The sequence below is a fragment of the Neodiprion lecontei genome, chromosome 1, assembly GCF_021901455.1.
Source record: "Neodiprion lecontei isolate iyNeoLeco1 chromosome 1, iyNeoLeco1.1, whole genome shotgun sequence".
Classification (NCBI taxonomy): domain Eukaryota; kingdom Metazoa; phylum Arthropoda; class Insecta; order Hymenoptera; family Diprionidae; genus Neodiprion; species Neodiprion lecontei.
In genome coordinates, this window is record NC_060260.1 from 34,809,098 (window position 1) to 34,825,575 (window position 16,478).

General features: G+C 37.9%; 2 protein-coding genes across 7 annotated transcripts in view; both read left to right on the forward strand.

Annotated features, from left to right (window-relative positions):
• Positions 1 to 1,989, forward strand: part of LOC107223582 (ABC transporter G family member 27) — a 112,560-nt gene extending 110,571 nt beyond the window's left edge. For all 3 annotated transcript variants that reach the window (XM_015663299.2, XM_046745751.1, XM_046745711.1), the window contains 5 exons: positions 245 to 366; positions 486 to 693; positions 793 to 1,007; positions 1,104 to 1,312; positions 1,388 to 1,989. In XM_015663299.2, coding sequence (XP_015518785.1) covers positions 245 to 366; positions 486 to 693; positions 793 to 1,007; positions 1,104 to 1,312; positions 1,388 to 1,583 — 950 coding nt within the window. In that variant the 3' untranslated portion in view covers positions 1,584 to 1,989. The remainder of the gene's footprint in view (positions 1 to 244; positions 367 to 485; positions 694 to 792; positions 1,008 to 1,103; positions 1,313 to 1,387) is intronic.
• An 8,836-nt stretch (positions 1,990 to 10,825) lies between these two features.
• Positions 10,826 to 15,278, forward strand: LOC107223596 (polypeptide N-acetylgalactosaminyltransferase 3). Of its 4 annotated transcripts, none has more exons than XM_046745890.1 (11): positions 10,826 to 11,160; positions 11,713 to 12,074; positions 12,159 to 12,268; positions 12,654 to 12,846; positions 13,014 to 13,183; positions 13,276 to 13,443; positions 13,526 to 13,625; positions 13,685 to 14,094; positions 14,288 to 14,427; positions 14,498 to 14,764; positions 15,050 to 15,278. In XM_046745890.1, the coding sequence occupies exons 2-11, from the start codon at positions 11,929 to 11,931 to the stop codon at positions 15,182 to 15,184; spliced, it is 1,839 nt and encodes a 612-aa protein (XP_046601846.1). In that variant the 5' UTR covers positions 10,826 to 11,160; positions 11,713 to 11,928; the 3' UTR covers positions 15,185 to 15,278. The 4 variants fall into 4 exon arrangements, with proteins under 4 accessions (XP_046601846.1, XP_046601799.1, XP_015518810.1 ...); XM_046745843.1 differs by having other exon boundaries at positions 10,831 to 11,160; positions 14,285 to 14,427; XM_015663324.2 differs by having other exon boundaries at positions 10,831 to 11,160; positions 12,666 to 12,846; positions 14,285 to 14,427.
• Positions 15,279 to 16,478: the final 1,200 nt, after the last annotated feature.

The window sequence follows — 16,478 nt, forward strand, 5'->3', positions numbered from 1 at the left end:
GATCCGCTATCGGACCGGGAAGAGAACGCTGCTCAACGACATAACTTGCGTTCAGCGATGATCCACAATTATTATTTTCCGAAAACTAACCGCACACGTTGATGTCGCCATTCGCCACTAATACGTATTATAATACCATTATCATTTGCTCGGTTTCGGTTCAATATCTCGTTGTCTATCATCATCCTGCGCAATTCTCTCAATTCCTGGAATGAAACGATTTTCGCTCTTATTGCCCCAACAGTAAAGGAGGATGACGGAAGGACCCTTTGGCTCGATACCCAAAGTCACGCGAGTAGCAGCACAAGTTCTTCGGACGACGATTACTCCTGGCACTGGCCAACGAGCTTTTGGTCTCAGTTCAAAGTGAGTTAAAAATGTAACTTTCGTTTTCGAATACAGACACCGCGCTTGGCCAAGGGAATTCAGGCGGGACCCGTCGTCTCTTCGTCCTTTACATTAATTTGACGCATCGATTTCTCCAGGTACTGTCTGAGCGGAACTTCCAAGAGGCCAGACCCAGGATGCTGTCCCGGCTGAACTGGCTCCAGACAGTAGCGTTGGGTCTTTTGGCGGGTCTCCTTTGGCTTCGCCTTCCAAGAACAGAGGCCGCCCTCCACGACATCCAGGGATGGATGTTCTTCAGCACAACTTACTGGATGCTGTTCGCCCACTTCGGAGCGCTCTCTAGCTGTGAGTTGTTTACATTTGACCGAGCGTCTCAGGCGTGCAACGAGCCTGATGCCTTCCGTTCTCTTTATCGGACGTCTAATTTCGTTACCCTATGTTCAGTCCCTCCCGAACGCGAGGTAATCAACAAGGAGCGTCTCTCGGGATCGTATCGCCTCTCGGCTTATTACCTCGCCAAAATGGTCGGCGAGTTACCGTTGACAATCACACTTCCGGCGGTTTATCACATAATCAGTTATCCAATGCTGGGTTTTCACAGTCCGGCTGTGTTCGTCACTCTTCTGGCGTTTCTCCTGCTGAACACGGTCGTCGCCCAGGTAAGTTAGGAGAGTTCGTTAATTCTCCCAGTTATTCATTGCTCGTTGCTTACGATCGTCGGTCGTCCAACCGTCCTCTTCGATTCTCCACTTCAGAGCGTGGGCTTCTTCGTGGGCGCCTGCTGCCTCGACCTCCAAGTCAGCATAACGGCATCGGCGCTCTACACTCTGGGGACGCAATTACTTGGCGGGTATCTCGCCACCGCTGTACCCCCGTGGCTCGCCTGGGCGAGATACGCCAGCATGGTTCACTACGCCTATCAGAATATGCAGATACTCGAGTTCGGCGTCGGGGAGCCAATCATGTGAGTGCAGCTCGTACAGGAAAACCCTCCTTGATGCCTCTTAATTTTTATAAGACAATTTCAATTTTATCACAGGTGTGCCCAACCGAGCAAGTTTTCCGAGTGCAAGAACGGAACGACGATACCGGTATCGGCGATCTTAGAGGGACCGGGCGGTGCTGCCGGTCCTGGGTTGCCGTTGTGGGCAAACACTGCGGTTCTACTAGCATTCTTAGTCGTATTCAGGACGCTAGGATACCTAGTTCTACGTTATTATCGCGTACCCAAGTGAGCGTAATAATGAAACGCCACCTAGAATCCAATTTTGTACACAAGTTTTCACGGATCTTTATTATTATAATATACTATACTGATATCACTGTTATAAATACAATGTAATAATGCGAAGATATAGTACTCAGCAATACGATTTAATGGATAGTAACGCGTTGGAGGGTCCGATTAGACGAAGAAAAAAAAATTATCGTAGACGAGATGGAGAAAACGATGTTTGACGTTGTCGTAATTTTTTTTCTTCTTTCGGTTCCTTTTTTTTCTCTTTTCATCGTGGTAAGAATGGTATGATCATTAAATATTGCCATGGCGTGAAAATAATAAACAAAAAAAAAACAAAGACAATGAATTTCAGGAAAAAACGAAAAAGTATGGAAAAAACATGCTGCAAATCGACTGACATTTTTACGAGCGATGGACATTTTTAAATGATTTTAGGATAGACTTAATGTAATTTTAAGTATGTAATAGGTATATCATAATACATATTATATGGATATGTATAATAATATAAGACGCGGAGAAGCGTTAATAGTGAAACATTATGCTGCCAACTTTACAATAGTATCAATTCTCCTTACATTGCATATATTTATATGTGTAATGTGAGTAGTATATAAACATGTATATTCACGTAACTTGATCACGGGCTAAAAGTTCAGAGAGAAGAAGAGAAAAATATCCAAACTAAACTGAAAGAAAATGAAGAAAAAACAATAAAAAATCAACGTATACTTATATGAAATCAATAATCTGTACATATATACATATATATATATGTGTGTGTGTGTGTCTATATAAAACAAATTATACGCGAGTGGTATAAAAAGATGTGAGATCGTTTGACCAGTTGCGGATAACAAATAAACAGTGAAAGCGAAAGACCGATGTCAGATGCTTACCTAGATCCTCTTCGGATTCTTAAGGACGTTGAGTTGCTGTCTTGTTCGCAGTTCACTTTGCTCTGGCATTAATGAGTCCCGTCACTGATGTCACTCTGATTCGAATGACATAAATCGAAGTGTTTAAACTTTGTTCTCACTTAAATTCAATTCGTTTCACTTGACGCATTAGATCAAATATTACGCTACGTATGTACATGTATATGTATCTATATATGTAAGATATATCCGCGTACATAGTAGTAGACCTGTCTTATAATAATAATAATAATAACAACAACAACAACAACAACAACAACAACAACAGTAATATTAGTAATAATAATAATATTACATCGGACCGTTTAATATTATAATACAATATGAATACTTTACTGGAATATTTAAACGAGAGAACACAAGGAAACAAAACAATTGTTTAAACAAAGATTTGGCTGTGTAAACATTGTAATAATTATTGATTTTTATCAGTTTTTTACTTAAAATATTTAGAGAGAAAGTAGAAGAGCGACAGAAGGAAAGAGATAGATAGAGTGAGAGAAAGAGAGAGAGAGCGAGATAGAGTGAGGGAGAGATAGTGAGCGAGAGAGAGAATAAATGACTGCTTTTTATTATCGAGCGAGTGAATGATGATAAATAAATTTCGGTAGGGCGTTTGACGGATAAATGATCCGCTTTGCGGCCGGAAACGCGAATGGGGGGTAATTGATGAGTAACGGCGCGTGATTTCGCGTAATTCGTGTTATTGAGACCCGGGTTTGAGTCAAGGTTATTTTATTTCTTATTTTTTTTCATTTCTATTTATCCTTACCTTTTATTTCTTATTTTTCCTTGCTACCCGTCAGCGGCTAACGCGGTGACATGATCAGAAAGAGAGCGCATAAAGTTTAAAAAGACAAAGTCTAAGGTGCATAAAATTTCGAAATAAGACGAATTCTAACACTACTTTAATCTATCATTCGCTACGAAATTTCTTCTTGCGTGCCCTCAGATCTTCCGTCTTTCAACTAAATTTGGGTTATCTGCGTGTCGATTTCATTGCGAGCTTTGTGCTATTTTTGTCAGCGTCACTGCCATTGGTTTGAAGCTGCACGACGGTGCTGTATTCCTTTTTCCTCAGACTACATTTTACGGAAGAGATGGCGTACATTTATTATGACAGATAGGGGAAAAAAAAAACAAACTTCTGACCACGTATAAAATTCGAAAGTAAATGACAAACAGAGGGAAGAATAAGACTTAGCTTTGCTACAAGTGCAGTCGTTTAAGGAGCAGCTAGCAAAGATCGCGATTTATATTTAAACGTACACTGAGGTAAACTTGATGAAAACTTTTTTGACAATATTATAATGAAAATTTTTATTGACCAACTAAATCCCAACGGAGGTATGACATAACGTCACAGTACTGTATACCTTCCGATGGCAAAAGAAAAATATGAAAAATAAAATAAAAATAAACATTGAATAATTGAAGTAAAGTAGTTGATATTGTGAAACCTACACGGGCGTTTTTTGTCGAGAAAATGAAACCGCTACGAGCGAGGTGCTATTAATTTAAAAGTTGGATCAGGATTTGGTACACAGGTAAATACGTCGCTGAAGTTTGCAGCAGCGATGGAGTGATTAGAAGAAGAGATAGATAGATAGATAAAGAAAGAGGGAGGAAGATAGAGAGAAACGTGCGATTGAAGGTTCTGAAATTCAAAAACCTACGGAAGCTCCACGTCTTTGCGCGGTTTTCTTCTACTCTTTTTTACACTTTATTGTTAAACTTTATTTTTAAGTCGTTTATTTTGAGGATTCCATTAACGTTTGTATGATGTTTATATACGCGCACGTATAGCCGTATATATATGATAAATATATACATATATATATATCTATATGTGAGCAGAAAAGCAGTGCCTTTTTTTATTGAAAAAAAAAGAAGAAAAAAAAACTTTAAATAGAGATGTAAATTGTGCCAAGCAAAACTAACGAAAGAAAATAAAGGATAAAAACGAAATTAGAGTGAAAATTTTAGCGAAAATTGAAAAAAAAGCGAAGAAACATAAATAAATTCCGACAAAATGAAAACAAAAATATCGGTAATAACATAAAAATCGTAATGAAACGGATTGTACGGATATGCATGCGTACTTTGAAGAGGAACATGACTGAAACATATGTAATGAGAACTGCTGCAGACGGATAAAAGAGAAATAGGAATGATCACAAAACTGCAAAAACGAAAAAAGTATATAAGTTAAAGGATACAATATACGATCGGTAGTAAAGTATTATATTATGTTTTTTTTTTTTTTTTGTTTTTTTATGGTCGACAGGCGCAAACAAACGAAATAAAACAGAATTGATGATAATAACACTAATGTTCCGATGTATCAAGTCAGGTCTGCAGGGTTGTATCGAAAAATGAAAGTTTTTGTGGACATGATTCAACAATAACAGGCGATAACGAACAGAAAACATAATACGACGATTGAATAAGAAACACTAGTAAATTGTCATCACGTTTTTTTGTCTTTTCGTTTTTAACTGGTTACCAGTACGCATAGGATAACATCTTATAGTTTCTCCATCAGTTTTAATGGCAATCATGCGAACGATACGGTAGAATGCGCCACGGATCTCTGTTTTCAGAAAAATCAATCATGTAATGAATAATGAATTATTATCTAATATACCAAGTGGTGTAAATAACAAGGATTAATCACTGTTCAATCAATTCCGCTCGACTCTAGATATACATATAATATAGATATGTAGACTCATGTAATAATGTAATAATCTCTCGTAAACGTTCGCTATACTATTCTGCATTATACAATATATACATTGACTATCGCGCGTTGTATCGACGTGTAATTGTAATAAACATTTATTGTGTAATAAATAATACGCATTATACACAGCCACAACGACACGCACACACATTTACACAAACACTCATAATCCAGTATGCATTATGTACCAACCAACTAATCAACAAATCAACATATTTATACACGCAACATAATGTACTATATTATTTTTACTTTAATACTGACCAGACGTTTACCTTTGTACATATAATACACACACACACACACATACATATATATATATATATATATATATATATATAAACACACATTACATTATTACGTACATACATAATACTGGAGCCGTAACGTGTATTACCATATATGTATGTGTATGTATGCACATGGTACTACATATATATTACATAGGATATATCTATTATTAATATTATTATCGTTATTATTATTATCATTACTGCAGACATATAGATTATTGTAAAAGATCAATGATCATATTATTCCTGTTGTCTGAGTAGCGGATATGGTTCGCAGCACTGCCTAGAAAAAGAAATCATTTGTAGCTTGTATCGAACTATTATCATTATTATTATGATTAATATTAGCAGCACTATTATTATCATCATCAACGTTTATTTTATATTATGATAATAATAATCATGCGATTTATTGTAAACATTATTATTTTTATTATAAAAACAAAAACAATGTTTCATTTTTATCACCGGAGCCCGTCCAGCCTTGGCCTCGCGTGCGTTGAAGTTCACGATACGCGGTATAAAAAATAATGTTATGTACGCCAAAGCGGTCAGTTGGCGTAACTTAATTTACGTTTTATTATCTCCCTTTCTATGTTTGCGCCCTTTTCGATATATTTGAGGGATGACGAGTCGGGGCATGCGAGGACAAGGCGATGACCGCATATTATTCACCACAGCTACTGCAGTCATAACGTGTGTATACCATATCTGCAACGGTGTATGAAATTTTATGACAAAGCGTGTAATACAAAGATACAACTATACAATATACATAATATACGTCACATATTGCAGACTAGAAATGGTTTTACTCTATTAAATTTATTAGAACGATATTCAAGGAGGATGTACTATATACTCCGAGAAACTTTTATCATATAATCAAAGAATATCGAGGTACGCTATAATACGCTATCCGTTTTTCCACCGTTCACGTATACGGATTCACGCTCGCTTATAACTTACCGGCTCGGGGTAGTTAAGTACTTGTTACAAAGACGTACCTACTTTTAACGACCATCGCGAGTCGCGAATCACGAATTATACTTATAGCGAAGGATATAGGGATAAATAAAGGAGAAGAGAATGAACAAGATGAAAACAATACGCAGGCAGAAGCAGGTATACCTAGATACGAATATCGCGATGCCTCCTGTAATCTTGACGCGATCTTATTATCCTAATTGAATATCCGCACTTTATAGCAGTTGATCTGCTAATTGAAAGTTTATCATATGATACTATATGGTTCGCCGGAGCGCGTACTTGTTGAGACATAAATAAATAATATAAGCCTGGAGAAAGGATGATAATTAAATGAATGACGATGAATAAAGAATGATAGCTGCAGTTGTGTCGTACAATATTTTGTATGTCTATCGTGATATATATTAGACATAAACACACGCCTGCGTATATTTGAGTAAACTATGTACGTTTCAGGTTCTACCGACTGTGAGTATATCTGTATGTATCTCCGCAGATGTATTCACAAGGCAAAGGGAATAACGGTAGCATTATAAATAAAGTGAAACAGTCGGTCATCCTTCCCCATCAGTACGTCCTTAATGAATCTTTCTGTCCTCTACACCTTTTCACCGTCGTACCAATTTCCTCGCCCCGGCCAACTCACCTTTATTAAGCATATAGGTAGACGTAATTAAGAGCTGAAAAAGCAAAGAAGACAAATGGAATATCACTCTGATATTATACAATTTATAAATACATATACATATGTGCATATATGTATGTATAAGGATACCCGGTATCTCTGAAAAGGTACTAAACCGTAACTCTTTTCTTCCAAAAAATGTTCTCATTGAATGAATTATTGATATCAAAGAAATAATAGTAATAATAATAGTAATAATAGTCTTAGAGATACCGGGGTTTTTTATTCTACTGCTATGTAGTGATAATTTTTCCATTAAGTTTATTAATTTGCGTACTCTCGGAGCTCGGACCAGCGATCTTACTTATTTAACCAGCATGTGTATTTAAAATATATGCATGTATGTGTATATATAAATATTTATAGTATATTTATTGTTGCTGTTCTAAGTGTAAAGAAAAAAAGAAGACGAAGAAAATAACAGCTATTACACGTTATAATATCATACATTATTATATGTATAGTCTTGAACTCTTCCAAAATGTTAGATACCGTATGTTGTCATTATTGTGAGGTATATGATTCACTGTGATTTAATACTGGGTCGTTCTTTGGTCACTTAAGGGGGTATACGCTGCATTTTTATTAATTTTAAAAATATTATTATTACCACTATTATTATATTTACAATTATTATTTTATCATTATTATTATCATCATCATTATTCTTTTTAGAGAAATAAATCTAGAATTTATGCCCTGAATTTCTACCTATCTGGATAACTGTCGATATCTCCTAAATTTATTACGGATAAATCGCTCATTATCTTCAATATTTATCGCGCATTATTTGTACGCATAGGCGTCGACTTTTATATAACCCAGATGCTGCTTTATAGTAAGTGGCTGGGGGCGGAAGGACGGGCACTGTAAAACATGAACCATTTTGAAAACATAAATCTTAAATCCAGAAACTGACAACTTGCCTTAAAAATTAACAAATTATTGGAAACATTAAATACTTCGAAACATGTAACTCAATATATTTATAACTATGAAATCCTGGTTTTGTCAGGGGTTGCTCGAGCACGTGAGCAACCCCGGAGTTAGCGCCTATGTATGTATGTGTTGAAAATAACGTTTTTTTTTTTCTAAAACTAACTCGATATTAGGCTTTGTCTCTGCATAAAGTAATTGTTTTTTTACGAAAACGTAGCCAGAAACAGTTGTATAAATACGTTTTCGCGGTGAAAAATTCAAAATCTCACAGAAGTTAGTATTTGTCAGGTGAGTTTCAAAGGTTCATAGCGGTGCAGAACATTCCTGAAACAAAGTTTTAACTCAAATTATTGTTAGATATGTACTGTAAATACGCATACTTCAACGATCATACGGCAGTCAATGCCAAAGTGGCGTTTTAAGATTTAATTCTAAATTTTTAACTCAAGTTTTATTGATAATACTGAACATTCAAAATTAACGATGTCTAGATTTCATTTATTTATAGTTAGAAACTTGCATTTATAGGTATAAGTAATCGGGGAAGAAATTGGGTTTCGCGCTAAATTGACGATGTGGATTGGTTTCATAACTTGCACTCGCTTCCTGAAAATCGAAATGCGATATTTCGAAGGCTTTGGCGTAATTGAAGTGTCAGATTATACCCCCTTAATTTGAGTAAAAATGTGAATTCGAGGATCTGCGGAAACTTTCGCAGACAATATGTCGGGAAACGAGGATTCCTCGGACGTATCTATAGCCGAAAAGCACTCGATAAGCTGCGGCGATACTAAATTGCAAAGTCACCTAAAATCTAACTGAATTAATCACCGCAAGCCGGTTCTTTTTGAAATTTTTCTCCTCGTCAATGAACTAAAATTAATCAAACCTTGTATACGGTTGTGATTATTTATTGTTCCACGATAATACGAGAAGAGGGCTCAATATTGGCCTATATTGGGTTCTGCGTATTGATTGAAGAAATTTTTTCACAAAAACAGGTCGGTGTAATATAAAATATAAATCAATCTTACAGCGAATCAAACCAAGGAGCCGAAGGCTTCTTAAAGTACGTTGTTCAGGTGTGCTTAGTTACCATTAGCCGCCCCATTCTCTGCGAATATAGGTAGAGGAAAATTAACGACCAGAAATTTGTTTTCAATACAAAACTATAATCGCTCTGGCGGTGAAAATCGTTCGTTCGACGTGCAAATCATGCAGATCAAATACCGTACGTCGTTTGAAACAGACTTATAAATATATATTATTATTACTATATATACAAGTGTCATCCAAGTGAATTATAACATCTATGTTATTTATATTTCGTCATACTCAATACAGCAGGTGATAATGAAACGTGTTACCATAAAATACGTGATTTCCACGCATATTTCATCTTAATAGTATAATCTGTATTTTTTTGTGTACGGCTTTCCAATACTTGTCTAATAATATTAATATTGATACTTGTTCTTCTATTATTATTCTTATTATTGCCGCCATTATTATTAATATTATTACTGTCGTACGCCTGTGCGTAACAGCAATCTTTGGTAAAGACATCATTATCGGATATATTGAGTACGGACTTGATATTTGTACACAACGAAGAGATGTGGAAATAACATATAATGTGCGGAATTCGATACAGTAACAAATCTCGACTCTATATGTGTTTTACGACGCCGTAGCGTCGCGCCTGGGCTCTTATTTATTTATTATAATTGTCACTATAATAATTAAACATAATAATAATGATATTAATTATTATTGTTATACTCAGAGAGAAAAGGAAAAATACAGAATTTTAAGAACCTACTCCTATTATATGGCCGTATACAAGAACGATTACCGCATTAATATTACGCATATAACACGTCGACATCACAGGGACAAATATAATTATTATCCTTATTGTAGGAAGTGAAGAATTTGTGTCGTTTTCAATATATGGCATTTGAACAGTGTGTACTATATAATGCGTAATATGAAAAATGTATACAATGAAAAAGCAGCGGGAACTATTTGTCCTAGTCCTAGTATTCAAACTCATCATAATTCATAATCGATTTGAATTGAAATATAATAAAAAATAATGTTATCATAAATAATACTCATGTCAATCGAAGTAATTATTTATCCACATTTTTAACGCTATACGATATACGTTTATTACATTATACATCTGTCGTCCGATCTCTATATTCAATAATTAATTCTCGATAATGTAGTAATTGACTTGCAAATCGTTGATTAATTGATCACATATTCTACAATTAATCAAATTTTATCTTTATAATTCACTTCAGCTTTAAACACAAATACGAATTTCAATCGTCTTCAATTGATTTAATTGCAGTATAAACACTTTCAATTAACTTATTTACGTATATTCAAATGGCAAAGTGATGGCTAAATTTCAGAGGTAAGAAATTGAACAGCAATTGGACATAAAATGAAAAAGCTTCCCCCTTTCGCTGACATTCTGTTTATACATATACGCGATTGAGTTCGCCCTCTGCGATCCACAGGTATCTATTAACACCGCGGTGTGTGTAGAAGCCTCCGTGAGAGCCGTTTGCTCGACCAGGTTCCTTTCTCTGTAACTGTAAATTGATGACGTCATCGAGCCAGAGCCAGTTTACTGGTGGCCATTTTCATTCGAGCCAAGCGCGTCACGCAGCGAAGACCACGCTCGATAGATTTATTTAAGCGTCTTCTTGATCCTCCGTCGAAGAGGTGGTGAACTTGGTGGTTTACTCTACGTCCGTTTTACTCATATTTTGTTCGTATCGAAGAGTAATTGAGTGCGCTACGCGCTGCGGTACGCAAAGTGAGACAGTACGGTAAATTCTTCGAAATATATTCGGCAGAGGAAATCGGTGCGGTCTGACCGAGGAGCGACCGGCAACGCGAAAGAGGCCATGGATCAGAAGTACAGATCGATGCCGGGATTTAAACTGAAAAGTTAAGATACGGTAATTATTACAAGAGTACAATTACGAACGGACATCGGTTTCTGATCGCTAAGGCGAATCAACGTTTTGCCGATTTGGCAAAAATCACACTGCGGTATAATTTTGCAAACGAGTGCAAGTTGCAGAGATTTATTTTTGCATGCGGATGACCACGTACGTTAATCGTTGATGCTTCGAGCACGACGATTTAATACTGTCACTTAAATCTTTATTAACTTCATTATTTTATTCGCCTGATTGACTCGAACTGCACTGCAACTCTACTCTGCAGTCCACATATAATGCACTTGCGCATTGTTACTTTATTATCGCGTAACACCTTCCTTTTACCGAAATAAAAGTTAATTACCATTGAATAATTAATTTGAAACTGATACGCCGCGTTCGTGAACCGGATGCTCCAGGGTGCATTGACCGAGGTGATATAAGGAAAATAAAGAATAGTATATTTTTTTTATGAAAAAAAAAAGAAGGATTTTGTGTGTATGTTATACTAGTTGTACAAATTATTTGGAACAGTGGTATAATGGATGTTCATTTTCCGGATTGCAGGGCTACGTAGTTGGAGATATGTTTGGTTTTGGTCATGACCTGCGAATGACACGATAACGGAATAAAAATATTGCGATATATTTAGGAGGGAAAATTATCAGAAGCGCGCAACTATCATTTGGCATTGAGTCACTTGTCAGAGATGAAAAAAAACGGCACGTAAGAGTAGCATAAAAATTGTGGGAAGGTCTCGAGGTTTCTTGCCCGTTTATCAAGATGCTGCTGCCAAAAATGCGAAAATTATTCCGCGTCTGGCCCATTTTATTATCAGTAGGGGTATTGATCAGCTTGTTCGTGATCTGGCCACGCCAATCTGATCGGTCGAAAAATCCTCCCAACGATCCAGACGATGCTTCCCTGCGGTAAGTGACCGTCGAATGAATTATGAATCGAACGCTACGATAAGTTCAAGGTGGAAACGAACGATACCAATTTCTATGTTGCAGACTTCTCGACAGTGAAAAGCGTTACATGGACAACCGCGGCATACAAGTGATCGTGGGTCATTACATCGGGGATTCTGTGGACCCGCTGCAGAGCCCAAACATTGACCAAGGTAAAGGTCTATTACGTAATGTCAGATCTCACTGTGAATTCGAAACAACGCGGTTGCTATTACTGTTGGAACCGTCGTCGTAGTTAAATGAACTCGGCAACCCAACGTAACCGAATAACTAATGGGATTGACGGACGAAGCATTTTTTTTTTACCGGGATGCAACCGCGTGTACGAATACAAATGAAATATACGGTCAAATGTCAGGTATCAAAGGTCAAGTGGGCTGAATCCTCGAGAGCGACAAGTTGATCACTGTCGAATAGAAATCGCTGTTTGAAACAGAGTTGCTAATTCCGAGCCGCAGCCCAAGTGTACCATTATCGCATCGATCATTCATTTGAGCTGTCGTTTTGTAGGCTGTAGTGTAATTTATTAGTTGAAAGATTTATTTTCAGATCTGTTGAACAAGAACATGTTTAACCCGCGACCCTACGAGGGTAGGGATGGCAATCCGGTGATGATACCACCGAAGGACTTCGTCCTGATGAAGCAGCTCTTCCAGATCAACAGATTCAACCTTCTGGCGAGCGATCGAATACCGCTCAACAGATCGCTACCTGACGTGAGGAAAAAAACGTACGATTTCCCGTGTCTCCTTGCCTATATCCGTCACATCTACTACAACCACATGCACTAGATCCGTGCATACACGTCTAGCCTTCGCGTCGCTGTAACGAATTCCGCAGTTAATCCAATTGACCGTACCTACGGCTTAAACAACCATTTGAATAATTCACTTCTAGGTGCATCGCGCGATATTCAGGGTCAAAGCACTTGCCATCGACCTCAGTCATCATAGTATTCCACAACGAAGCTTGGAGCACATTGTTAAGGACGGTTCACAGTGTCATCGGTAGATCGCCGAGGCATTTGCTGCACGAGATAATTCTTGTAGATGACTCAAGCAATCGAGGTAAGCTTTGATTATGTTAAGGCTCTCGTGTACCGTTTGTCAATTTATCGATAAACGAAGAGAAAGAATCTAAAAACACTTTTTGACGATAGAGTTCCTGGGTGCCCCGCTGGACGAGTATGTCCGGAACCTTGAGGTACCCACCAGAGTTTTGAGGTCTGGAAAAAGAATTGGACTTGTAAACGCCAGACTTCTGGGAGCCGGAGACGCGACCGGACAGGTTCTGACGTTCCTCGATGCCCATTGCGAATGCACCGTTGGTAGGTAGGTCAACTCACTTAGATGACCACTTGCTCTGGTCTTCGAAGAGCAAGAAACTGCAACCGATGTTTGATTTTTCAGGTTGGCTTGAACCGCTATTGGACGCTGTCGCTCAGAATAGAACGAGAATCGTTTCACCTGTCATCGACATCATTAACGATGACACGTTCAGTTACACGAGGTAAATGGCCAAAAGTTTGCGCCAATGAGCCCAGCTTCAATAATTACCAAATGTTCCAGATCGTTCGAGCTTCACTGGGGTGCCTTTAACTGGGATTTGCATTTCCGATGGCTGACATTTGGTGGCTCAAAGCTGGAACAACGTCGCGGTGACATGGTGGCCCCTTTCAAAACCCCGGCAATGGCCGGAGGACTCTTCTCCATGAACAGAGAGTACTTCTTTGAGCTGGGCGGTTACGATGATCAGATGCAAATTTGGGGCGGAGAGAACCTCGAGTTGTCTTTCAGGGCCTGGCAGTGCGGTGGCAGCGTTGAGATCGCACCTTGTTCCCACGTTGGTCATTTATTCCGAAAATCTTCTCCGTACACATTTCCAGGAGGTGTTGGCGATATATTGTACTCAAATTTAGCACGGGTCGCCCTCGTTTGGATGGACGAGTGGGCCGAGTTTTACTTCAAGTTCAACCCCGGTAAGTTCATCAACAAACACTTCGCGCTGGCAGTTAATGATCAGAAGTTTGAACACAGAACTTGGTCGATGCCTCTTAACTTATCATACAGAAAATGCTCTTCTTCTTTGGTATGAAATTAAGCGTCAATCGCGTTTATGTCATCGGTGAAACTGTTTAAAACTATTCAAGTGTTGAACTTTGGTTACAGCAGCGGAACGACTCAGGGACAAGCAGCAGATCAGAGGACGACTGGCAGTACGTGAACGACTACAGTGCAAAGGCTTTGAATGGTACCTGGACAATGTGTGGCCACAACACTTCTTCCCGAAGGATGATCGATTTTTCGGAAAGGTAAGCTCACGCCTCTTCGATGGACATTTCTTTCGCCTTGAACTGTTTCATCCAGATCCTTTTTACGTAGATAATTCACGCCGTCACTGGAGACTGCCTGATGCGTCCTGTAACCAAGGGTACCTACACCCAGCCCTTTGGTAACGCTGATATGGAACCGTGCATCTCGCCGCCCCAACTTAGCCAAATGTTCGTGATGACGTCTGATGGTGTTATCGTCACAGACGAAAGTGTATGCCTCGATGCTCCGGAGCGTGATACTCGTCACGAGAAACCAAAGGTCAAAATTATGGCGTGTAGTGGTCTTCGAAGACAAAAGTGGCAATACGATGCTAAGGTTAGTCGAAGTCGAAAGCCAAGTTACAGATGATCTATTAGTGGCTATGGAAATTAAAAAGTCCATGTAGCCCACCGAATTCCTACAAAGACACTAAACGATGCCTGAAATATGTTTCTACTTTTTCAATCATTAAACAAAATCTCTCGGACATCATTAGGCAACCAGTGCATGCAATATCATCGCATTCCAGTTGTACGGACTCTAGGAATTTGTCATCTAAATTGTAGTACTGGTGATTTTGGAACGATATCTTCGCATTTGAATTTAATGTTTGTATTTCAGAGAAAGACCCTGGTCCACCTTGGCTCTAAAATGTGTCTTCAATTGAGTCTGAAGAAGTCAGACGGTTTAGTCATCGCGACCTGCAACAAAAGCGCTGAGCAGCAATGGGAGCTGGAAGCGGTACCTTGGAAATAAATTCCGTCCTTTTCATGCGCGAGAACAAATTTTTGTAGATAATATTCTTATTTACGTTTGTACAATATTTACAACTTTTATCAGCACCTGTGTATACAATTTTTTTCTATTTCATCTCGACCTTCGATAACACGATCTTGGAAACCTGGGCGGTAGATAAAATGACAGGGAAAGTCGATGGCTGTTTACTCTACAAATGTTAAGTAACGATGACTGTTTTCTGATTTTACAGGTAAGTACTCAATTTTAATATGTTGATCATTTCTGTACAGTAGCTTTAGCGTTTGCGATTAGATGCTTTATTATATTTATTATTATAAATATTATTATTATTATTAATATATAATCTTAATAGATGCTTTCGTAGTCGTATCGCGAGTAATGTTTTATTATAAAGTGTAATGTCGGTATACTAGCTGTTCTGCGTTTCAGTTATCTCTGGTAGGTTTGAAATAAATTTAACGGTGATGCAAGTCCGTTTATCGACTGCCAGCATAAGTCGCGTTCAACAAAGGTCTACTTCTGTCAGTTATCTTTGGAACAGAATTACTTGCGATGTTGTTTAAACAGTTATCACCTTGCGGAATGAGACAATGGGTGTAAAGTAATTCTTAAGCTAATCAACTATCGTATATACCGTAAGTTTACCTTACCAATTTGCTAAAATATGATCAAGGATGAGTGTTTTTAGACTATACAGAAGTAGCATAATACGTTGTTCAATCCTTTTGAACGAGATATTGATGTAATTTTGATCGCATTTCATATAAACAAGTTTGTTTTATCGATCAATCCTCCAACTTACCTTTTATGTTGATCAGTGAAAAACTAATTCTGTGATGAGTGTAAATATAACATCTAGATACTACAACTCCTTTATGAAATGATTCATCGGTAGTTGCTAATGTTCAATCCATTGTTACAACAGTTTGGTGTAATTGAATTATCATGTTTTGACTTAAATATGTCATAAATGAGGTTCTGAATTAAATTGCGAAAATAAAACCAGTTCGTCCGGCTGTCGAGATTAGCCGCCACGCAAGTCGTAAATTGCAATTAGACGAGGGAGTTTCCATTTTCAAACCGTCATCAATTGCCGAAAATATTTCTAATAAGTCTGGATCAAACGAGGGAACCTTTTACAACGCGAAGTTCAATCTGTGCTTGAAGGCGTTGGTTATACTTCGCTTAAGAATAATATGCGGGCCTGCAAGTGTGTGTGCAAATTTATCTTCCACGCGTGCACCGTTTTCAATTTGTTTCAATCTACTCTGATATAAATAGCGTCTTGATT

What these genes read in the sequence shown, in the direction of transcription:
- LOC107223596 (XM_046745843.1), top strand. Translation starts at nt 11,929, where the DNA reads ATGCTGCTGCCAAAAATGCGAAAATTATTCCGCGTCTGGCCCATTTTA. An exon ending in CCAGACGATGCTTCCCTGCG is followed by an intron (nt 12,075 to 12,158) that starts GTAAGTGACCGT and finishes TCTATGTTGCAG; the next exon opens with ACTTCTCGACAGTGAAAAGC. An exon ending in CCATTGCGAATGCACCGTTG is followed by an intron (nt 13,444 to 13,525) that starts GTAGGTAGGTCA and finishes TTGATTTTTCAG; the next exon opens with GTTGGCTTGAACCGCTATTG.